General features: G+C 52.2%; 1 protein-coding gene across 5 annotated transcripts in view; it reads left to right on the plus strand.

Annotated features, from left to right (window-relative positions):
• The window catches only part of RPS6KA1 (ribosomal protein S6 kinase A1), a 66,346-nt gene extending 48,730 nt beyond the window's left edge, over positions 1-17,616 (plus strand). For 4 of the 5 annotated variants that reach the window (XM_075908912.1, XM_075908916.1, XM_075908914.1 and 1 more), the window contains 20 exons: positions 1,702-1,818; positions 2,798-2,879; positions 3,148-3,228; positions 5,268-5,347; positions 5,858-5,964; positions 7,499-7,536; positions 7,641-7,783; positions 8,990-9,060; positions 9,448-9,536; positions 9,768-9,832; positions 10,960-11,062; positions 11,396-11,523; positions 12,485-12,610; positions 13,053-13,142; positions 13,809-13,967; positions 14,166-14,327; positions 14,990-15,066; positions 15,234-15,351; positions 15,698-15,835; positions 16,578-17,616. In XM_075908912.1, coding sequence (XP_075765027.1) covers positions 1,702-1,818; positions 2,798-2,879; positions 3,148-3,228; positions 5,268-5,347; positions 5,858-5,964; positions 7,499-7,536; positions 7,641-7,783; positions 8,990-9,060; positions 9,448-9,536; positions 9,768-9,832; positions 10,960-11,062; positions 11,396-11,523; positions 12,485-12,610; positions 13,053-13,142; positions 13,809-13,967; positions 14,166-14,327; positions 14,990-15,066; positions 15,234-15,351; positions 15,698-15,835; positions 16,578-16,700 — 2,097 coding nt within the window. In that variant the 3' untranslated portion in view covers positions 16,701-17,616. The remainder of the gene's footprint in view (positions 1-1,701; positions 1,819-2,797; positions 2,880-3,147; positions 3,229-5,267; positions 5,348-5,857; positions 5,965-7,498; positions 7,537-7,640; positions 7,784-8,989; positions 9,061-9,447; positions 9,537-9,767; positions 9,833-10,959; positions 11,063-11,395; positions 11,524-12,484; positions 12,611-13,052; positions 13,143-13,808; positions 13,968-14,165; positions 14,328-14,989; positions 15,067-15,233; positions 15,352-15,697; positions 15,836-16,577) is intronic. The other variant, XM_075908913.1, reaches the window with a different exon arrangement.
• The last annotated feature ends 6,468 nt before the right edge of the window (positions 17,617-24,084 follow it).

The raw sequence follows: 24,084 nt of genomic DNA on the forward strand, positions 1-24,084 counted from the left end.
TGAGAAGCTGCCAAACAATATGCAAACAAAGGCACTTCCTGGTCTAGAGCAAACAAAGCTCATCCGCCAGAAGGAAAGGCTGCACTCCTACAGGTAGGTAACCACATCCTCAAGTGTATCTTCTTTTCTGAGGGGGGAGGCCAGCGTGCCAGCAGCCCAGCCCCACCGCAGCTCCATCCTCTCTGGTTATGTTTAAACTTGATTTAAATACTGTTCCCTTTAACAGCGGTGGGGGCCGACCTGCGCGAAGCTGGGGTTTTACAGAGGGTAGAATTGCTGTTTCTAAGCCTGACGTGCTCCATGTCTGGACATCAGTTAAACAGTATTAGGACATCAGGACCATTTTACACCCAGTGTCTCTGACTGCGCGGGAGACTGGGTCTTCAGCGTGTCCCGGACCGTCATTCCCATGCCAGAGAGCTGCACGTTGTGTGTCCAGGTGCTGGCGAATTCCAGGGCAGCTGTGCAGGTTGAAGATTTTCTGGTTCACTGGCAATTCTGAAAAACCCAAAACCAAGTTTTTAAAAATGGGGAGCCAGGGGCCATTTGAACCAATAATTTTCAAAATCAAATTGGATTTATTTATTTATTTATTTATTTATTTTGGTTTAGACAGTGTCCAATAGGTTTAAAGAACCTGTTTTGGAGGGCTGGCTCTTTAAAGGCTTCTTTGACTTAAACAATTCTGATGAACCAAGACACATGAAATATTTTGGTCTTGCAAATTCTGCCTATTTTTTAACCCCAAAAAGATGGTTTGGGTCAGTTTGCCTGAGTCTAGCATTGGGTGCTTCATTTAATTTTTAAAAATGGCAAGTATGAAGTAATTGGACTAAAAGGAAAACTGCTTCCTGTCCCTGAGGTAGCCAATGGCTGCCTGCTTTGAAGCATGACCACTCAGTCCCCTCTTGATCTTCGGAGATGTTCTGATTCATAGAAATGTCTAGTGTGTTTGGTTTTTTGTAACGGGGCTAAACTCTTGGCCTCACTGTCTTGTGGCAGGGAGTTCCCCAGGGCATTTTGTTTGCAAGATAGGGAGGGACATGTTAAATGTTACCTTTTCCATGTTTTTTATTGCCCTGTGTTCCAGTCTTCTGAAAAATGTAGCTGGAAGGGGGTGACTTACCTTTCCTCCATCTTTCATTATTCTCCACTCAAGTCTGCTCTTTGGCTCAGTAAAAAAGTGTTTAAAGAAACCATGTGTCACGTTGGCTTCTCTGTCTCCCAGGAGAGCTGAGGCTGTGAAAAAGCCTCCTTATGTGCTGAAGATGCATGAAGACTCCGGTGACAGAGCTACTCAGATTGCTGAGCAGATGGGTTCTGTGTGTCTGACTCGCCAGCCGCGTCCTTGTTGTATGACAACAATGCCGGGTGTTGGTGGGATGGGATTTTTAGTAGTACAAACATTATTGCCACTCACTACTGCTTTCAAAACTCTTGTGACGTGCAGGTCAAAGACACTGAACTCTGTTCTGTGGCCAAAGCAAAGGGGAGGTGTCAGATGGAGGGTGGCACTGAGAAGAGAGGGAAGTGTTTGTAAGGTCCTAGGCTATTTGCTGAAGTCCACCTGGTGATCTGGCCTTGGGGGACATGCTTGTGTTGTAGGAGCGGGTCTGGTTCCCAAGAGCTCGTAGTTGTCCTTAAACAGATGAGGCTTTTCCTCTGCCCTGGTCTTCCTCACGCCTGTGGTTTCTCTTTCAGGGAGAAGGGATTGTGAAGGAATTTAACATCACGCACCATGTGAAGGAGGGCTCCGAGAAAGGTGACCCTTCGCAGTTTGAACTTCTCAAAGTTCTGGGCCAAGGCTCCTTTGGCAAAGTGAGTTGGCTTCTTGCAGCATCTTTTTTACTTGGGGGGCAGGGAGAAAGGTTCCCCCGGGCTTCATGGTGCCCATTCTCCTGGCTGGAATACCAGCTGGACTGGGTTTCTTCCGAGAGAGGGTGCTGCTGCGGGAGCAGTCTGCTCCATGAGGTCTGTGCTTGCTGTCCTGGTGCCTGCGGGGCGCTGGCAGTGAAGAGGGTGGAAGGAGAGATCTTTGTTTAAACCAGGCCTTCCTCCTGGCACACAGCATCCGGCTGCCCTCCAGTTGGCTCTCACCACGGGGCCAGAGAGGGAGAATTAGGGATTCTCTGTTACTTGCCTCACCCGCCCCTCTGATTACTGTGTCCAGGTACCTGGCAGAGGCCTCCTCTCACTTACATACACGGTCTTTTTTAACCCTTCATGGAGGGGAGGGAAGAAGTGGCACTAAACTCTCTTCTCCTTCAACCCACGAATAACCCCTCGCTAAAGCCCGCCTGCTCCATGCCGCCGTGAGACTGGCCATGCTGCAATGTTCAGTGGCCTGCCCGTCTCCCTGCACCGCCGAGGCTCTGACTAGGATTCTGAGCTCCATTGCTCATGCTGTCGAGACGCGGCCGCTCCCCGGACTGCGGCCCCATTGTCCCGCAGACGTGTCCAGTGGCGAAAGGAGGGGGATGCTCCTGGGTGTCGGTCCACATGTCAGCAGGAAGCCTGCCAGTACCCGGCGGCACTAATGTGCCTGCTTGGATGATACCATCTGACCCGGCCCCCAGGCGGTGGCCCATCCCTTGGCCTTGTTTCCTTGCTAGATAGCATGCTGACAGCTGCGGGAGGAAAGGGGCGGTGACAGCAGGGGCAGGAGAGTGCGGGTGACAAGCTGGCTTTGGAGACAGGGAGCAGGAAGGGCAAAGGTGTCGGGATACCCTACCCGGGCCCTCTGGAAACCTGCAGCGCTCCAAGTGTTGAACTTGCTGATCTCTCCTCTCGTCGGCAGGTCTTTTTAGTAAGGAAAGTCACCCCCCCCGACAACGGCCACCTCTATGCCATGAAGGTCCTAAAGAAAGCAACCTTGAAAGGTGAGTAGGGCTTCCCCTGGGTGGCCACTTCTGCGTCCCCAAAATAGAAAGAGAGGTCATGCTGGGCAGGCACGGTGCTCTCCCCACGGCTGGCTGGGGGAGAGCAAACCTGCGCTGCTCCAAGGACCGTCCCCCCGGAGCTGGGGGTGGGGACGCGTGTAGCTCAGGCACAGTTTGGCGAGAGCGGTGAAGCCATGAGGCCGCTGGCAGAGCCCTGCGGCTGGGATCGGGGGCATGGCGCCGGTCTGAGCTGGGCGTCTCTCCACAGTGCGCGACCGGGTACGGACCAAAATGGAGCGGGACATCTTGGCTGATGTGAACCATCCCTTTGTGGTGAAACTGCACTATGGTGAGTCCCGCGCGCGCCGCGGCCCCAGAAGTGGCAGAGCCCTGGTTCGTTCCTAACTGTGGATGTGGGGAAGACCAGGATGTTCCCAGGGTCCAAAAAAGAGCTGGATCAATTCGGGGAGGTTGGGTCCATCAGTGGCTGTTAGCCAGGCTGGGTAGGGATGGTGCCCGTAGCTTCTCTTTGCCAGAAGCCGGGAATGGGCGACAGGGGGGATCACGGGAGGATTCTGTTGCGTTCCCTCCCTCTGGGGCACCTGGCACTGGCCACTGTGGGCAGACAGGACGCCGGGCTAGATGGGCCTTTGGTCTGACCCAGCCTGGCCATTCTCATGTAGCATTACCCACTATGCACTACTGCTGGGCAGTGTGTTGCCTGCTCATCAGGGACCGACCTTCCCTAGGGGCCCAGCAAGTGATTTTTGTTGAATGCGTTCACAGCATTTTTCTCACGGTCTGGAAAGGTTATGCCAGTAGCAGAGCACAATATGGGAGGAGCCTTTATCTGCCAAGCAGCCCCTGTTCCTCTTACTTCCTAGATTACCTTGTGGGTTTTCTAAGCAGTCTTCTTTAAAAAATGAACTTTTCCTCCGATAGGATCTCAGTCCTATGCCCTGCCTGGCTAGCAAACAGGAAAATAAGATAACCCAGGAGAAAAGTAGCAGGGTTAAACCCTTGGGCTGTGTGTTCTGTGCCAGTTCTTCTAAGCACAGAAGAACAGGGGTAACAGACGTAACTGAGGCTATGTCGACACGGGGAAGGTTTGGTGACCAAACTGCTGTCAACGTGCAAAAATCGGCCAAAGTGAACACCGGTCAAACCAGTTTTTCTGCCTCCCATTGTCAACATTTCATGGCCACATGCCTAGCAACCTGTCGACAGATAGAGCAAAGCATTGTGGGTAAGCATGCCGCAGTGCTGTGGGAAAGCAGAGCTGATCCTTGTGCTACATGGGATTCCGAGTTCTCTGACCACCTCCTCAGCTGGGAGCAGCATCAAGAGTAGCTCTGGGAGTTCTCCCTGCTGAGGAATGTCCAAGCAGCAGAGCCATCTCTCCAGCCCTCCCCCTGCAGCAGCAGCCTGCCACTGTCCAATGATTGCTCTTTGTTCCCCAAAGGAAGCAGCTCACTCAGCTGTCAGATATGTCCCGGAGCTTTGAAAAGAGCAGGACGCAGGGCAGCAGAGATCACACAACACTGAACAGAGCCACCAGGGCAGGCATTGTGGGATACTGGCAGAAGCCACTTCTCTTGATAAAACAAACTGCAGTCTGTGCTCCTTGTCGACGATGGGGGTGGGGGAGACAAAAGCATCTCGCGGAGGTGGAAGTTTTCTGTCATGAAAAGCAGCCGCCTATTGGGACCTTTGTCGCGCTGTAGCGTGGCCACTCAAAGGCTTTTGTCGCTCAAAGGCCGGTTTTCTCGACTGAACATGCCAGTGTAGACAAGGCTGGAATCTGTATTCTTATTTAAAGCTTAGTTGTTCCTTTCCCTGCAGGCCCTTGGGTCTGTCACTGCTCCCTTCTGTTCCCCGCCCTTCCTCCTGAATTCCCCGTGCTAGGGAGCTGAGTGCTGCATTGAGCAGACTCCAGAGGCAGCTGGTGCTGTTCTTCCCACGCAGCAGGGGGGATTTAAGCAGGCAGAATAGCTGCTGGGGCTAGAATGTGTCCCCAGGGGTAACACTCCGAGGAGAGGGATCGTGGGAAATGGATGCACGTCAGTGGTTGGCACCTCTTCTTTTTCTCTGCAAAAACAGCACTTCCAGTTAGTCGCTGCCTCCCCACAGCCTGCCTGGCTTCAGCATCCATCCCTGCAAGGGAGAGAGCCACCTACGCGGTCAGCAATGCCTCCGTGTTCTTGGCGATCTCCCATCCCAGTGCTGTCTTTGCAGGCGATCTCCTTTGGACGCCCAAGCACTGTATTGAGCCGGGTGGGAGGGTGGGGCCTCTGGAGCTCTACGGCCGCCCGGCTTGGGTGGGGTCTGGCTCTGCTGAGCAGTCGGGCTGGGCAAGGGGGCTGAGTCCTGCACTGGCCTGTGTTTCAGCTTTCCAGACAGAGGGCAAGCTCTATCTCATCTTGGATTTCCTGAGAGGGGGAGACCTCTTCACTCGGCTTTCCAAAGAGGTGAGCGTGCCTTGGAGCATGGCCGGTGCGGTTTCCAGGTCTGACTGCCCTGGATGGGGCTGGTTCAGCGCTACCCATGGGAGAGGGCGGCTGGCGTTTGGAGCATTGTTCCCCAGCCCCGCGGGGGCGAGCCAGCTTGGGGGGGCAGAGCAGCAGAGAGGGGAACCTGGAGCTCCCTTTTCTGCGCTGTGGCAATGCAGCTTCTTAACCGAACTGAATCGCTTCTCTGGAGGCGGCAGGCTCGGGAGGGGAAGCTGATCTGCAAACTGAAGTGACAGGTAAAGATAATTGGAGAACAATAGCTGATGTAAATGAAGATCCTAAATTAACATCAGCTCACTGCTTAGCAACCTCTAATTGTGCTGCTTAGTCTCCGGGTGCAGGACGGTCTGGTCTGAAGAGGTGAGAGGGAGCAAGTGGCTGGCGACGTTGGAGATGGGGGAGCAACTTCATGGTATGTTCTTGGGGGGCTGATTTCTTCTCACCCAGGTGCCTGTCTCTGTCCCTCAGGTGATGTTCACAGAGGAGGATGTGAAGTTCTATCTGGCGGAGCTGGCTCTGGGGCTTGATCACTTGCACAGCCTGGGAATCATATACCGAGACCTCAAACCAGAGAAGTACGCGCATGCCTCCGGGCTAGCTCTCCTGCCGCTCCGTGTCAAGCCTGGAGTCTGTGTGCCGGTGCCGCATTCTGGGAGCTGGGAAATGCCGTAGGCTGGACCAATGGGTAGCCAGAGCCTGAATCTCATGAGCCAAAAGAGCAGGAGAATCCGGTTCCAGCTTTCTCCTTCATTCTAGGTCATCAGGCTGGGAACTTAGCAGCTCACTTGCCCTCTCCGGGGCAAAGAGAGCACCTCCTGCTGGTCTCCGGTTCCCAGCTGAGTCAGGCCATGGTGGGCTCCGTCGTGAGCAGTGAACCGTGCTTGGGGGGGGCAGGGCCTGTGCAGAGGTGCATGTCACTAGTGCAACTGAACAATCCTCGCACAGGAGAGGTCGGGGACCAGATTCACACGGCACCTGGGGCTCGGGCTCAGGAACGTGTACGTCCAGTCGGATGACACAGACCTGGGGAAGGGGGGACCAAGATGGATTCAGGAGAGTAGGGAATGTTAGGGCAGGTATTTGCCAACAACCAACCTGGTTCCTGCTGACCCATGGACACGGATTCTCTCCTCCAGCTGACTGACATGCTGCTCCGCTTGGCACGTGGGAGGGGCCTCCAAAGAGCCTGGGGAAAGGCTGGGGCACGCACCCTGCTGTAGTTCCATCAAGGGAGAATAGGAGAACTTCAGCTCGCCCGGCCGTGGTGCCTACACAAAGCAGTTGGGCTACAGGGTGTGCGGAGGCAGCTGCCTGTCATGAGGCTGGCACATGGCTTCCTTGTAGTCCTGTCAGTCCATCTCCTGGCTCTTGTCTTCTGCTCACATTGTAACCTTTTTGGGGCAGGGGATGTCTTTGTTCTGTGGCTTCCTGATCTGGGGCTGGGGCTCTAAGGCTAGTGAATGGGCCACGTGACCAGTGGTAGGCAACCTGCAGCCGGCACACACCCTGGGACACCAGAGCGCCGCAATTATCTGCTCTTTCCCCTCCCTCCCAGTATGTTCAGAGTGCCACAAATCCACCGATTCGTGCTCCGTCCCCTCTCCTCTCACCTCCCCTTCTCCCAGAGCTCAAACGCTGTGAATCAGCTGTTCGTGGCTGTCCAGGCTCGGGCGGGGGAACAGGGAGGGGCAGGGACGGAGCACAAATCAGCGGCTTCATGGCGCTCCCAGCATGCCAGGGAGGGGAGGAGAAGAAGTAGGAAGCGTGGGGCGCCAGTGCAAGAGGCATGGGGGGACAGACAGGTCCACGGGCCGCAAGTGAAACCCCACAGTGCTAGCTAGGGTCGTGCAAATGACGGAGTCCTTGCCCAAAGCAAGCCTGTCTGTGAACGGCTGGAGGAAGGGGGCCATTCTGTGCGCATCCCACACTGCGAGGAAAGGGCTTAAAACCCGTCTGGGCTGAAAGTGGTGGAGTACAGGGCTGTTTCTGAGGTTCTTAAAGATTTTCACAAGCTTTTGGGGAGCGGAAATAGGTGCTGGTTCACAGGGAGCGGCGTGGTTCACGTCTGGAGCGTGGGTGTTTACCTGCCTTTCTCTCTCCCTGGCACAGCATCCTCTTGGATGAAGAAGGACACATCAAACTCACAGGTAAGGGGATGCCAAAATCTCGCGCTGCCGCAGACGTGTTGCTTGAGAGACTGGCGCGCGTGTAAGACGGCGGGCATACGCTCACGGTTTTTTCTCGTGTGTAGATTTTGGTTTGAGTAAAGAAGCCATTGACCACGAGAAGAAAGCGTATTCCTTCTGCGGGACAGTCGAATACATGGCGCCAGAAGTTGTGAATCGCCAGGGCCACACCCACAGCGCTGACTGGTGGTCGTATGGGGTTTTAATGGTACGCTGTCTAGCTAGCAGGTTTGAAGCCTAATTCTCTGGTGACTCCTTACAGGAGAGATTGTGTGTGGTCTACTGTATCTCTAACACACCTCTCTTGAACTGGGAAAGATCTAATGATCGCACCAAGGCTTTCCAGTTCCCGTGTAAGTTACTCGTACAACCTGCAGCCCAAAGCTGATCAGTGATGAGGTGCAGTGAATTTCACAGTAGTCAGATGCATTCAGGGCGGCTCCATGTAGAATTTAGACTGTTTCTGACTGCCTCCTAAGACTGTCATGTTTCATCTCATTAAGGCCTTGTCTAGACAACCATGAAGAAGGGATGTAAAAGACAAATAGTTGGCTACCCGATAAGCCTAAGCTTCTCTGGTAGAGGAGTCGGCTCCTCGCATTCCCCCACTTGCTGCCCGTATATGGGGGGTGGGGAGGGAGCCAGTTGCCACCAGCACCGTCTCCACGGTGCGGGGGGAGGGGGGAACGGCGAGGGACAGGGGAGGCAGAGGCTCAGCGTGGGATCTGTCCGGGTCCCAACTGCTGTAGCTCTGCCTTTTAAGTGTAGTAAGAGTCGGGCAGTTCTTCCTACATTTAAAAGGCAGAGGCTTTGACTAATCAAGTAGTCAATGGAAATTCCATCGACTACTCAATTAGCTGATTAATCAAAATTTAACATCTCTACCACTAAGTACGATGCTCCGGAGATCAATCTCCCAGGGTTCAATTTAGCAGGTCTAGTAAGGACCCACTAAATCAACCGCTGAGGGTGGTCCTGTCGACTCCAGTACTCCCCGGGATAGTCAGGAGTAAGGAAATTTAACGGGAGCATTTCTCCCATCAACCTTCCACAGAAATTCGATTTAAGGTACGTCGACTCCAGCTACACAATTCTCGTTGCTGGAGTTGTGTATCTTAAATCGGATTTATCCCCCAGTGTAGACCTGGCCTAAGACAGCTGAAGTTTCCTGTTAAGATACTCTCAGATCAGATCAGAAGCATGATAGTTTCCTTGTTTGGATCTAGTGCTGCCCCCTGGTGGTCATTCAATCTACGTCCCTTTCAGTGCTAAGGTTTTCTTCAAAAGACCGTGCAAATGCCCACAAATCATACCGAGGGTCAATAGTACAGGGCTTTCTGCCTAAAGCATATTAGGATCTGCAGCCCCTAGCAACTCTCGCTCATTTACCTCTCTCTCTTGCTCTTCTCTCCAGTTTGAAATGCTCACTGGATCCCTGCCGTTCCAGGGCAAAGACCGCAAGGAGACGATGACCTTCATTCTCAAGTAAGAGGGGTGATTCTTTCATGGCTCTACAAGAGCAAAACTTGCTCTGCTTCTCGGAGAGGGTGGCCAGATGCTCTGATGGGATAGGGACAGTCCCCACATTGGTGGCTTTGTTGCCTATTACTTCCCACCTCGGCCCTGATCTTATTCATGCTACGGTCACCAAAACTCTGTCAGGAATATTGCGCCCTGGGGGTTATAACAGGCTCTTGGCCTTAATTTGCAAATGTTTCTCTAATCAGACTTGTGGAGGGCACAGTGCGTGTCAGCTTATTGTTGAGCATTTTCTCTCTCCAGCTTCAAGGGATGTTGTGGGGAGCTGCGGTCCATGCCTGCTGGCTTGTTTGAATTACTCCTAGTCGATTGCACCATTTTGTTTCTTTCCAGAGCGAAGCTGGGCATGCCCCAGTTCCTGAGCTCCGAAGCACAGAGTCTCCTGAGATCCCTTTTCAAAAGGAACCCAGCCAACCGGCTAGGTAAGACAGCCGGCATTGCATCAAACCGGTGTGCCCTGATACAGCAGCTTGGCTCCCATTGCCCACGTGGGCCAGATGCATTTGGGTTTGTGTGGGTTCTCTGGCATGTCTTAGCACAGCTAGGGTCTCCGTACTGCCCAGCCCCACGGCCCAGTGGATTATAGCTTTGCCTATTTCGTGAGCAGGCGGATTGGGCGTAGCACTCAATCCAGAGTGGGGTCTGTCTTCCAGGTTCTGGCTCAGATGGGGCAGAAGAGATAAAGCGTCACCCTTTCTACTCAACCATTGACTGGAATGTGAGTATTTAACCTTTCTTTGCTTCGATTTTGGCTTCTGCGTGCTCTCGAACTTGCATGCCAATGCCGGGGAGCTCTGCAATAATACAGATGCTTATAGAGAGGCCTGCATCCAGAGATGCCCTGTGTCTGAGTCCTTCCCCAGGCTTGTGTTCACGCACAAGGAGCGGGAGTTGCACCTGGACAGCAGACGTGGGAAACTGAACAAACTTGTGTTTGTCACAGCAAATACCCGACAGGCGTGAACCCCGATCGAAACACGCTCGTGGACAGGCTCTTGTAGTGGAAGGGCAGGGAAGCTAAGCTGGGATTTAGCAGGAGAGGGGTGACCGCCGAGCTACTGGGAGCCTTGGGAGAAGACCGGGAGATCGGCACGGGACTTGCAATAGAACAGTAGCTGGCTGCAGCGATTGGGCCAGGCTGGTTTGGTGACTCAGGCTGGTCCTCGGGACAATTTCCACAGGCTTCCTGTGTAACTTTGAGCAAGTCAGGTGATCTCCTGGTGCCCGGTCCCCATCTGCACCCCAGTGCCTTGTAGAGGTCTTCTGAGGCCTGGTCCGTTGGTGCTTGAGGCATTTGGTTACCATGGTGATGGAGGCTCTGGATGCCCTAGAAAGGGGATCGAAAAGCTCTGGTGGAGGTTTCCTCTCCAGTTGTCTGCGAGGAGCAATTCAGAAAGGCTGTGGGGGGCGGGGATAAAACTCCCTGCCAGGAGTTCCTTTGGCTGTTCCTAGATGTAGCTCTCAGGCCTGGCACCTGGTGCCAGAGTGAGCGGAGAAAGTGCAGCAGACTCGGGTGGCGTCAGCCACTTCATGGATAGCTGGCTTCTTAGCACCCTGGAGGTAAAAGGTTTTTTGGCTCATGAGTAACCGATGCCTGGGGAGGAGAAACACAGCAAGCTCCCGCCACAGAAGTGACTCAGCAGCTCCGTGGAAGTTCCTTCCATCGAGAGTCTAACTCTGACTGAGCTATGGATCTACGCTGAGCTGCCAAGCTGTTTCTGTTTTCTTGTAAAGTTGTCTCCGCCTGCCTCCTGGTAAATCCACCCGTAGGAGTGCTTGGGAACGCCCATCAATGGGACCTCTACCTGGCGTGGTGAACAGCCTCCTTGGCTTTTTGTTTTGCAGAAGCTTTATCGCCGGGAGATCAAACCGCCTTTCAAACCTGCTGTGGGCCGACCAGACGACACCTTTTATTTTGACACAGAGTTCACGTCTCGGACGCCGAAAGGTTTGTGTGCGCCCCCAGCAAGCGGGAGATCGGCACGGGACGCTCCAGCCACATAGACCTGTGGCACTGGGGTGAGGTGTTAGGCTGACTCCGGTTCCAGCAGGACTAAGTCTGTCCTCGCTGCAGCGTGAGGAGCGCTGACGTCCGAGGGACACGGCTCTTGACAAGCAGTGGGTGGTGTGGAAGTAAATCTGCAGGGGCTTCTCTTGGGTAAATGTTCTAGTCGGTTGTGGGCTACCGTGTGGTGTGGCCACAATTCTTAGCAAGTGAGGGGAAACTCGTTCGCTGCTGACAGGCTGCTGTAGGACCAGTCTCTTCCCTCTCTTACTCCAGACTCTCCCGGAATTCCCCCCAGCGCGGGGGCCCATCAGCTCTTCCGAGGGTTCAGTTTTGTGGCAGCTGGAATGATGGAGGATGGCAAGGCCAAACCGGCCCAGGCACCTCTCAATTCAGTGGTCCAGGTAAAAGGCCTTCCCTTGCTCCAGTCCCATCTTCAACGGCAACAATGGTTCCAGAAGCCTGGAGCGGGTCGCTGGATCTTGAGGGCTGATCAGCGACTGCCTGGCGCTAGCCTGCGGACAAGGGTTATTCCCGTGGGAAAGGAGGGGTTTCCCCTTGCAAGCCCCCTGACCAGTCCCCTGTGGATTCCGGATAAGTGTCTGGGTTAGTTCAATGGCTGAGCCAGGCTGGGTGAACAAGGGGAAGGTCGAAGAGAAAAGGCAGCTCTTGATCAGCTGGGCCTAGCAAGCCAGCTGAGAGGGCCGCGGTAGAATTCCCCCTGTACCCTCCCGTGGCCAGAGTGCTAGAGCTCAGCCCTGCACGTGCTACAAGATTAGCAATCCCGGAAGGTTTGGCCCAGTGGTGCAGTTTGCTCCCGGGGGGCGGAGGGTTCATATTCTGCTGGGGCCTGCTCAGCCCTTGGCCTTGCAGTGACCAGTCAGTTGCGCCGATGCAGCTTGCAATGCGTGGGCCTTTCAGGGGAGATGGCCGAGGATTTTCAAAGGGCGTTCGGCCTCCTTTGAAATGGAAATAGGATTTAGACGCCTAATGGGTGCTTGAAAATTGCAGCCGTAAAGACCAGGGTCCTTTCTGCTTTGCTTGGAGGCTGAAGCTCCTGTGACTCTCTCCCATAAACCAGTTAGCCAAGGACACCAGGGCACTGGCCCCGCCCTGTGCCATGTGGCTGCTGCCCCCACCCTAGAGGCTGCTGCATTTCATCAGGGGGCACCCGGGGCAGAAAGGTGCTAAAGAAATGGGATCTGCATTTGCCCTTCTTCTCCCCTCCCGGGGCGGGGCGCAGGGTGACCGAGCAGGGAGCAGCCAGTCGATCCGCCTCCGTTTTCTTGGTGCCCAGACACTGGGATGTTTCCCTAAACTAGCTCTCTCCCCCCCCGTTCTATTTCTCCATTCACCCCGCCGTAGCAGCTGCACGGGAAGAGCCTGCAGTTTAGCGATGGCTACATGATAAAGGAGACGATCGGCGTGGGCTCCTATTCCGTGTGTAAACGCTGCGTTCATAAAGCCACCAACATGGAATACGCCGTCAAGGTTTGCAGTCTGCCGTCTCTCCGACGTGCCCTCGCCCGTGTGGGGCTCCTGTGTCTTGAGCAGCTGCCTCTGAGAACAGACGCGAGCCAAAGGCCGCTGGCTGGCAAGAATCCCGGCTGGATTTAGGGCTGGGCGGGCGGGTGGGGCAGCGGCTTTCTCCCTTTGGGAGAGGGACGTTTGGTGCCACACGTTGCTTTGCGGGAATTGCGCTTGCAGTGCTGGGCGGTAGGGTTCCATCGATGCTGCTCAGCCCAAGGGAAGGCTGGGCCGGGCCCCTGGTCACCCTGGCCATGTCAAATGAGTCCCTCTGGAAAACCAGGGGAGTGGAAATACTTGGAGTCTCATCCCCAGCTAAATTCTACAGCGCTCCCCTCATTGTGTCTCCTTTCGCACAGCGCCTCCCTGGCCGGGGTAACCCTTCCCTGCGCTCTCTTCCCTGCAGGTCATTGAGAAGAGTAAGCGAGACCCTTCGGAGGAGATCGAGATCCTCCTGCGGTACGGCCAGCACCCCAACATCATCACCCTGAAAGACGTGAGTGCAGCCGAGTGTAAGGCGCAGAGGCCTGCCTGCCAAGGTGGACACGCCGGAGACTCCCCCCCACCAGAGAAGGGGGGCAGCTCTGGGGAGGGGTCAGCTCTCAGCATGTGCTGGGGGGAGATGGAGACGTTCGGTGGAGCTTGCGGTAGAGCTATCAAAGGCTGCTTTGGCAACGACCTGGTGCGTGTGCACCGGGGTTTTTAACTCCCCCAATTGCTATGAGTCCTAGCTTCGAGGGGCTTCTTCCTAAAGCGGCCCCGTGTGACTCGACTGCTCTCCCTGGACGTGTTTCTGGATTGGCTGAGCTCCCAGGGTCTGGAGTGCCTTCGGGTTTTCAGCAGTGAGCATGCGCCATTCCTTCCCTGGTCCCCGGCAGAGAGCCAGCGGCAGTAAACAAGCCCGCTCCCCCAGCAGTGCTTGGTGAGAGAGGCTGCCGCCGGAGTCCCTCCGCTTGTCGGTCAAAGCTCGGCTCTGCTTCGGGTTTTTATGGAGCTTGCGACAGTCCCCACCAGCTAGAGCTGCATGAGATGAACCAGCCGTAATCCGTGCAGGAAGTGTGTGTACTATGGCTGTGGGGTGTCGGCGCCTCGGGGAGGATGGATGGACGAGAACACGATCTGTTTGTTTGAGGCACTGACCCCTGCATGTCTGCTCTGGCAGGTGTATGACGACGGGAAGCACGTTTACCTGGTGACCGAGCTGATGAGAGGAGGGGAGCTGTTGGACAGGATCCTCAGACAGAAGTATTTCTCCGAGAGGGAGGCCAGTTCTGTGCTGCACACGATCTGTAAAACTGTCGAGTATCTGCATTCTCAAGGGGTGAGTATGGGAGGCTGGCGTGCACCCGAGCGGGAAGCAGGTGGGCACAGGGCTCCTCTCCTGCCCCTTCTCCAGCTGCCTGGGAGGATCCATTTCGATCTTGCGGGAAGCCAGGTGTGGAATCCAAGCCCAAGCCGTTGGCTTCATCTGCCGCCGTCAGGGCCGTGACTGCAGCATCTGCTGTTCTGTGCTTCACAGGTGGTTCATAGAGACTTGAAACCCAGCAACATTCTCTATGTCGATGAGTCTGGAAACCCACAGAGCATCCGCATTTGTGACTTTGGCTTTGCCAAGCAGCTGAGGGCAGAGAACGGCCTTCTCATGACCCCTTGCTACACTGCCAACTTTGTGGCCCCAGAGGTAGGCGGCTCGTGACCTGACGCTTGCCCTCTGTAGCTCGGGCTGTCCAGTTCTCGGCCAGCATCAGCTCCTGCTGTCACGTCGGGCAGGGCTCGCTCGAGCATGCTCTGCCATGCGGCCTGCGTGGGGAAGTGGGCCGCAGCGGAAATTCTCCCCCAAACGCTCTGTCCGGGGCCTCTTCCTGACGTGGAGGCACAATTCAAACCCAGGTGGTTTGCCAGCTCCTTTTCCTAGCCTAGGAGCTTGCCCCGATTTGCTTCTCTCTCCTGCAGTCTCACCCTTTCTCTGGGCCCCGTAACAGACCAGCTCTGGTGGTGGGGCTGGAGAAGCCGCAACCCCCCATTCTCAGGACTGTGTGGGTCACTGGCTTGCAAACAAGCCCCCTGTCTAAGGGGCTGAAAGGCCAGTGCACTGGCCACCTCATTCAGTGAGCATCTCTGTGTCCGAGGACGGTAGAATGAACACGCAGCATGGCCGTTACCACCTGAGCCGTCCTCCTGGCAAGCCCGGGATGTTTCCTCTGCAACCACCCTGAATCCCAGCCTTCGGCCCACGGCCGTAATCCTGCCCTAGAAAGGTCTGGCCTCAGAGCCATGCTCTTGTCTGAGCGAGCAGGAACTCCTAGGGGGACTGACCTCGCTCCCTGGGCTTGTTCTGTGCAGGTACTAAAACGCCAAGGCTACGACGAAGGGTGCGACATCTGGAGTTTAGGGATTCTCCTCTACACGATGCTGGCAGGGTAGGTACCCGCTGCTCTGAGCGGGGCGGGGGGGAGGTGGTGCTGAGTGCCCCGCTGTCTGTCCGGGGACGAGTTGCTCGTGGCTGTGCCTCCCTGTGGCTTCCTTAACGCAGCTTTCCGTTCTGCGGGGCTAGGAGAGGAAGCTGCAAATGGTCTGTGTGTTTCAGATACACTCCTTTTGCAAACGGGCCCAGTGACACCCCGGAGGACATCCTGATTCGAATAGGTGGAGGGAAGTTTACTCTCAAAGGGGGAAACTGGGACACAATTTCTGAGGCAGCCAAGGTAAGGTCTGGTGCCTGGACGAAGTCTGTAGCACAGGACGGGTGGGCAGCTCCCATGCAGCCTGTTAAAATAAACCCGTCTCCTGCTTTCACTTGCTCTTCCTCCACATGGGGGTTCAGAAGCTCCCATCCCACATGCACGTTTTGCTCCAGAAACGGGGCCGTGGTGCCTCCGTCGGGCCCTTCTACCCTGTGCCTTCAGCTCTTGCAGTTAGTGTTGGTGCAATAGCAAGCAAGGCCATTGATGCGTAAGCCACATTGCTGCTACAAATGTCCAAGTCTGGCCTCTGGATGAGATGGGCCTGCACCAGCTTTCGGGAGTCTGACTTTGTGAATGCTTGCTCCAGGATCTAGTATCAAAGATGCTCCATGTTGATCCTCACCAGCGCCTGACAGCCAAGCAAGTCCTGCAGCATCCCTGGATAACGCACAAGGACTCCTTACCCCAGAGCCAGCTGAGACACCAGGATGTGCAGCTTGTAAAGGTACGTATTGCGGGGCGGGGCCTGGCATTCCGCAGTGCCCTCTTGCTCCATCACCCCCTCTGGGCAGCATGTAGAGAATAAGGAAAAGTTATTTACTGGTTCCCATAACACAAGAACTAGGGGTCACCACATGAAATTAACAGGTAGCAGATTTACAACAAACAAAAGCAAGTTTTTCTTCACACAGCGCACAGTCAACCTGTGGAACTCCTTGCCAGAGGATGTTGTGAAGACCAGGACTTTAAAAAAGTTCAAAAAAGAACTAGACAAATTCATGGAGGTTAGGTCCATCAATGGCTATTAGTCAGGATAGGCAGGGATGATGTCCCTAGCCTCTGTCAGAAGCTGGGAATGGGGGACAGGGGATGCATTGCTTGATGATTCCCTGTTCTGTTTACTCCCTCTGGGGCACCTGGCATTGGCCACTGTCGGAAGACAGGTCACTGGGCGAGATGGGCCTTTGGTGTGACCGTTCCTGTGGGAAGTAAGGTAGTCGGGACCTGATGCCAGGGCAAGGGGATGATCCGAGGGAAGTTGCAGTGGTTATTAAGTACAAGGCAGAAACGAGCTCCTGCAGGCACAGAGAGCGACTTCTGATCTCTCCCTTCTAAAAAGCCCCAGTCTCTTGCCTGCTGGCCAGCCCGCCAGGAGTAATTTTCAGTGGGGTATAAAGAGCTTTGCCATAGGGTTGGGGCTGCTGTCCCATGACACTGAAATGGCCTTTCTCCTCCTTTTCTCCTAGGGAGCCATGGCGGCAACGTACTCCGCGATCAACAGCTCCAAGCCAAGCCCCCAGCTCAAGCCCATTGAGACCTCCATTCTCGCCCAGAGACGGGTGAAGAAGCTCCCCTCCACCTCCCTGTAGGGGGAACGTGGGCAGCCCATGGCCCTCCTGACATTGCACAAGCTGCTGAGACGGGAGGCAGGAAAACCACTCCAGCAAAGAAACCCGTTTGCAGACGCTTCCTCGAAGCACATCAAGGCCAAGTGCCTTTCTGCTTCCGAAAGACTAGCTCTTCTCCCGGCAGACTTGCCTGGCCGGGCAGCCGTTCACTGTAAAACCTTTTTTAAAAAGTGTAAATCGATACCATTTTTAAAGGGATCCATTTGTGTATATGAGAACTAGAATGTATAATGCGTGTAATGATGTCACTAAAGAGCAGATCTGATTTGACTTGTCCTGTGAAGGGCCAGATATTGGTCCTAGACACATCACCTTTCACCTCTGATTTGGGGTTCAGGGCTGGTGCAGCTGGAAGTCTTCTCCCCTCAACCTTAAAAAATAGTTTTTGTACCTTCCGCAAGTGTCAAACTAACAGCTGTTCTGTCCAAAACCCCTAGCAGAGAAGCTGTTCATATAACTTTCTTCACCCCTTGTTTGTGTTCAGCTTGTAAAACCTATTTTTAAATGTCATCCGGTAGGTTTTGGTTTTCCCCCACAAGCCACATGGCTGCTGTAAGAGTGCATACGCCATTTTAAGCACCCGCTTGGGTGTTAAACTGTCCCAGATACCTGCAGGATCTGTACCATTCCTCCTTTTTCCTCCTTTGTTCAGGACTCTTTCAGATGAACAGATGCTGGTAGGGAAAATATTCTCTGTTGTGAAGTTAAGTCTTTTGGGTTGGCTTTGGTTTCTCACTTTTTTATTTTTGTTTTACTTTGAACCATCCAGGAATCCATGATGCTGAGCAAAAAAAAAAAAAGTATTTAATTTTTGTTCTATGGCTGGTAACTCAGGGTTTCTGTCTGAACTTTATAATAAACATGTCATTCAGTTGAAGTTATTTTGCTGACTGAATGTTCACCCATCCCGTTTGTTCACTACAAAATAAGCGATGCTGCTCACTACTCTTTTAAAATGGGGATGAGGATTCTTGCCTGTCTTTTTTTATGAAGCGTTTTGAGATCTACCGAGGAAACACTGGGTAGATAAAATGCATCTCTTCTCCACAGATGTCTGAGACAGGGGAACTCAGTGCTAACAGCCATATTGTGCCATCTTCACCCAAGCTTAAAACTCGCTCTGCAATTGAAACCAATAGGCTTCATTGTGGAATAAGGCACTAATCAACTGTAAGGGTGCGTGGACACAGCAGGGCTTAACTCAAAATAAGCTATGAAAATTGAGATACAATTGCGTATCTTATTTCAAAATAGCTTGAAACAAATGAAGGATAAGGGGGGCCCAGAATGTAGGGCAATTGGGGGGATGGGGGCTCCCCAAGTGGCATAGTGGATACGGTACCCACCTCCGGTCCCAGTCGAGGGCTCGAGCCCCACCTTTCAGGGACAGTTCATTTTGAAATAGGGAGCGTCTGCCCGGCACTTATTTTGAAGTAGAGCATTCTTCCTCCGACTTCCCTGCCTCCTCGTACAATGAGGGGTACAGGAGTCGGAGTAAGACGTCCTCCAGCTTGACAGGATTTTGACACGATTTCGAAATGGTCTGGATCTACGCAGTAGGAGTTAAGTTATTTTGGAATAGCGCTAGTTATTTTAAAATAGTGTGGCAGTGTAGAGGTACCCTCAGGGTGGAAGAATCTGGCTTGTAGAGGGGAAACTCTTATTTACAGGAAGTAAATCTCAATGTTAATGGAAGTCAGCCCTCTGAGATGATCCTGTCCTGTTCAACTTTTTGGGTTCTTCTGAACCGTAAGTAGGGTGGTAGTGAAACATGGTTTCCTAGCTGCTTTCTATATCCTGGGTGCCCCCTTCCTTTTTGGTACATGTGGCTCTGCAGTGAGAGAAGCCAGGGAAATAGGACTAGGGACTATAACAGGGTTTAAAAGAGAACTAGATAAATTCATGGAGGTTAAGTCCGTTAATGGCTATTAGCCAGGCTGGGTGAGGAATGGTGCCCCCAGCCTGTTTGTCAGAGGGTGGAGATGGATGGCAGGAGAGGGATCGCTTGATCGTTACCTGTTCGATTCACTCCCTTTGGGGCACCTGGCATTGGCCACTGTGGGCAGACAGGGCACCGGGCTGGATGGACCTTTGGTCTGACCCAGTCTGGCCGTTCCTATTTTCCTTGGTAAATCTTGAAACAATTGTATCAGCATGTTGCAAGGATGAATGAACCCAGCAAGTCTCTCCAGTGTGTGCGTCCCTCTCCTGAGCAGTGAACACAGCAGAGACTCAAAGTGGTTCGGCCCGTGGCCGCTCCGACGTGAGCCCTCCAATTTAAAATGTTCCTTTCTTTACGACAATACAACCCACAATTGTCTTTCTCCCCTGTCGGTTACTCTGTGCGTAGCCCCTCACGCAGGCCACCTATTCCAAAGCGCTGCGGCTGCTATTCCCAGCTGCACAGGTGTCTCTGTTCGGGCATGTCTACGTGGGGAAACTGGCCAGCATAGCCAGAGCAGAATAATTATTCCTGTGTCATTGTAATTCCCCCATCCTTTGGAAGTTGGAATCGGGAGTAAGCCTAGGCTACTAGTGGAGAGGGACACGAGGTGGCACCAGCCCCACCCCCGGTGCCACCTCTAGCCTGGGCCCACACGCTGTCCCTGTCCGATGTCTGTCCCACTGTGCTCACCAGCATGACCAGAGGCTGCGTGGGAGAGTAGCATGGCTGAAAGAGCCCCTTGCCCCTTCCCTCTATGGCACTGGGGGGAGCATGTGACCCTTCCTAGCCCCCCCACTTTCTGTCCCAGGAGTTAGAGGGGCACTTACTTATTCCTGAATAATTCCTGCTTCCAGAGTATGGGGCTGTTTTCCAGTGTAATGGCTTCAGTGAAATAGGTTTTCTCCTGGAGTTATGCTCGTCCGTTTCCCTGTGTAAACAGAATGGACTTTCCTGGGGGACCTCAGAAGAGTTAAGCAATGAGGTCACTGGAGCCGTGCCTGCTTACGGCTCCGAATGTGGCCTTGATCCGTAGGGGGATGGGTGGGCGTCCCTTGCATGTAACCAACTCTTCAAAAATTCTTTCCCCTTCTGGTTTGTCTCCAGTCTGGCAGGCCCTGGCGTGGTCTCTTGTATCCATGCCAACAAGGCTGCCTTATGCCACCCCTCCTCCACCGCCATGCAGCAGCTTCTGTGTCAGTACAAATGTGTCCAGACGTGAGAATCATGTAAACGGTTCACTGGAGCTGCGCATTTTGAGCTTTTGGTGTGTTGCCCAAACCAGTAGCTGTGGACAGTACCAATTTATTGGCAAGAGTTTGAAGCACAAATACTTTTAGAGTGTAGACAATACTTAGTCCTGGGGGGATTCTGCAATTTTACCATGGCTCCAAATGCAACCCTCTAGATCCCTTTCTGCAGTATTTCATGAAATGAGATTTACAGGATCTTGCGAAAAAGGCTTTATTTTTTGAAAGATCAGCATCTAGACTGCTGCTTTTCTCCGACAAAGCTCCGTGCCGAAAAAAAGCGGCAGCCATTTTTATGCTAATGAAGGGCGGGAGATTTAAATCCCCGCTTCATTAGCAATTTCGATATGTCTAATTTACATCCCTTTTCTGAAAAAGGGATGTAGTTTAGATGTAGCCTAAGTGGAGCACTTTGCATTTGTCCTTAATGAACGGCATCCTATTTACTGCCATTTCTCCCATTTGTCCAGATCATTTAAAATGATGACCCTGTCGTCCAAAACACTTGCAACCCCTCCAGCTTGGGATCATCTGCAAACTTTATAAGCGTACTCTCTATGCCAATGTCTAAATTGATGACGATCTTGAACAGAACCGGTCCCAAAACTGATCCCTGCAAAACCTCACCTGTTATGCCCTTCCAGCATTACTCTGAACCGTTGATAACTACTCCCTGAGAATGGTTATACAATCAGTTATGTACCCACCTTATAGTAGCCCCATCTGCGTAGTATTTCCCTAGTTTATTGATAAGGAGGTTATGTGACCCTGTATCACGTGCTTTACTAAAGTCTAGGTTTACCATGTTTACTTCTTCCTTCTTATCCACAAGGCTGCTTGTCCTATCAAAGAAAGCTATCAGATTGGTTTGACAGGATTTGTTCTTTACAAATCCATGCTGTTATGTATCACCTTATCTTCTAGATGCTTGCAGATAGATTCCTGAATTATTAGCTCTATTCTCTTTCCTGACAGAAGTTAAGCTGATTTGTCTATAGTTTCCTGGGTTGGCCTTACTTCCCTTTTTATAGATGGGCACCAGATTTGCCCTTTTCCAGTCTTCTGGAATATCTCCCGACTAACGTGACTTTTCAAAGATGATAGCTAATGGCTGAGATACCTCCTCAATCAGCTCCTTGAGTATTTCATCCGGCCCTGGTGACTTGAAGTTATCTAACTTTCTAAGTAATTTTTAACTTGTTCTTTTCCTATTTTAACTTCTGAAGCTGCCCCATTCTCACTGGTATTCACTATGTTAGGCATCCAAGCGCTACCACCCTTCTTGGTGAAAACGGACACAAGGAAGTTAAGTACCTCTGTCATTTCCATGTTTTCTGTTTATTGTTTTTCCCTCTTCACTGAGCAATGGGCCAACCCCGTCCTTGGTCTTCCTCTTGCTTCTACATATATTTGTAGAATGTTTTCTGGTTATCCTTTATATCTCTAGCTAGACTGAACTTGTTTTATGTCTTCGCCTTCCTAATTTTGCCCTTACATTTTGTTGTTTATATTTATCCTTTGTACTTTGACTTACTTTCCACTTTTTATAGGACTCCTTTTTGAGTTCTAGATCATTCAAGAGCTCCTAGTTAAGCCAAGGTGGCCTCTTGCCATACTCCCCATCTTTTCTAGGCAGTGGAATAGTGTGCTCTTGCACCCTTAGTAATGTTCCTTTGAAAAACTACCAGCTATCAGTTGTTTTTTCTCTTAGTCTTGCTTCCCATGGGACCTTACCTATCAGCTCCTTGAGTTTACTAAAATCTACCTTCTTGAAATCCATTGACTTTATTTTTCTCTTCTCCCTTCTACCATTCCTTAGAATCGTGAGCTCTGTCATTTTGTGATCGCTTTCAACCAAGCTGCCTTCCACTTTCAAATTCTTAGCCTGTTCCTCTGTTAAAATCAAGTCTAGAACAGTCTTCCCCCAGTAGCTTTCTCCACCTTCTGAAATACAACTTTGTCTACAATCCATTCCATACAATACATTGGATAATCTGTACCCTGCTGTGTTGTTTTCTCAACAGATGTCTGGTTAGTTGAAGTCTCCCACCCCCAAGATCTGTGTTTTGGATAAGAACATAAGAATGGCCATACTGGGTCAGACCAAAGGTCCATCTAGCCCAGTAGCCTATCTGCCGACAGCGGCCAGCACCAGGTGCCCTAGAGGGGGTGGACTAAAGACAATGATCAAGCGATTTGTCTCCTGCCATCCCTCTCCAGCCTTTGACAAACAGAGGCCAGGGACACCATTTTATCCCCTGGCTAATAGCCTTTTATGAACCTAACCTCCATGAAATTATCTAGCTTCTCTTTATTGTTTAAAAACATTTCCTCGTCCACCTCTTCTTCCTCGTTTGGTGTTCTGTAATAGATCCCCATCATGACATCACTCTTGTTTTTTACCCTTTTAACCTTACTCAGAGATTCTTAACAAATCTGTCTCCTAGTCCATCTCAGCTTCAGTCCAAGTGTGTACATTTTTAATATATAAGGCAACACCTGCTCCCTTTTTTTCCTGCCTGTCCTTCCTGGGCAAGCTGTCCTTCCATACCAATTTACCAAACACGTATACCAACATGTGCTCAGACCTTGAAGGCTTGGGAGGAGAGGGATGAGTGGGAAACTGATCAGGTGTTGCTAATTGAAGGTTGGTGCCTATCCCAAGAGTGTGAACATAGAATCTGTCTCAAAGAACCTTGGTTACAGGCTGTAAGCTCATCAAGCCTTAATTATCTTTATAAAAAGTAGTGTGAATGAATCCTCTATAAAACCAATTCAGTTTCATTTTTAGTTCTAATCGTGTAACAAATCCCTACAGCACTATCTTTTATGTCAGTGCTCAGTAAAAGTTCACTTATTGTTTTCCATTCATGAATGAAAATGTAGGGTTGGGGTGGGGGGAGTGTAGCCTTTTTTCAAAGGGGTAGGGTCCCATATAACTCCAGAGAGAGTTCTGCTGCCAGTTTCCCCGTCAGCCTGGAGTTTTGGGAAACAAAGTGACTTTTCCCTCCATTATGTGTTTCCTCGTGAAGATTGTCTCTACTGACTTCCTGAAGTTCAGCGTGACAAGCTGTGAGCTGATCTGCAGAGGACCTGCTGCAGGTTCCTACAATGGTCTGGGACTGCACAGGCCCTGGGGGGTGTAAATGAAACGAGAAATTGGAGCTAGTCTAGCTGATCACATGGTGCGTTTAATTTCTTCACCCAGGAGGAAATGTCTCCGTGGAGACTTCTTGCTCTATGATGTTAAATGCTTAGCTGACAACCCAGTGGTTTCTAAAGCTTGTTTCTGTTGTAAGTGGGTGAGGGAGGAGGGCTTCAGAAGCCACAGCATCCTGTCTCGAATATGAAGGTCCAGCCGGCATGAGCCTGTGCAGCAGTATCGGGTACATCCATAAACGACAACACTGGAAAGAATGCTAGTGGGCTTTATTTACATAAGAGCTCTTGCTGGGATCAAATGGGGGATTGATCTAGTCCAGCATCCTGCCTCTGGCAGGGGTCAGTCGCCTGCTCTTCCACAAAAAAGGCAGAAAGCCGGTGGTTTAGAGTTGGGAGATGTGGGAGGTTTCTTCCTGACTGCCATTGACTTGGTGTATGGCCTTGCGAAAGCCACAAGGATTAGGTCAGGTCTACACTTGGGGACAAAGTCAAAGAAACTCTCCTGTCTGCTTCCCTTACTCCTCACGACCCGGTGGAGCACCAGAGGTATGATCAGTGATTGATTCACCAGGTCTTTACTAGACCCATTAAATCCAACTCCAGGCTACTGATCACCGCAGCGTAGACAAGGCCTTTTAGACACTTCACTAGGTACCATCACAGTTACTACACAGACACACCACTTATTGCTGCTATGAGCTGAGCACGTTGCACATACCAGGGGTTCCCTGCTTTTCTTCACACATGCTTTTTGTCTTCCAGCCCCTCCTATTTCACAGATTCCACCCAACACTCACTCCCTTATACCAGGGCATCTGTTGTTTCTCTCCCCCCCCCTCCCCCCCCCCGCTTTTTTTCTTTCTGTCTTGGAAATGGTTATTCAGGGTATCAAAAATGTAAGTTATTGGAAGGCTCAGCAGAGCTAAGATGGGTGTAATCTTTGATCAATAGACACCTAGAGGTGGCTGAAGTTGTTGGGTCTGCAGACCAG

The sequence above is a fragment of the Pelodiscus sinensis genome, chromosome 25, assembly GCF_049634645.1.
Source record: "Pelodiscus sinensis isolate JC-2024 chromosome 25, ASM4963464v1, whole genome shotgun sequence".
NCBI lineage: Eukaryota > Metazoa > Chordata > Testudines > Trionychidae > Pelodiscus > Pelodiscus sinensis.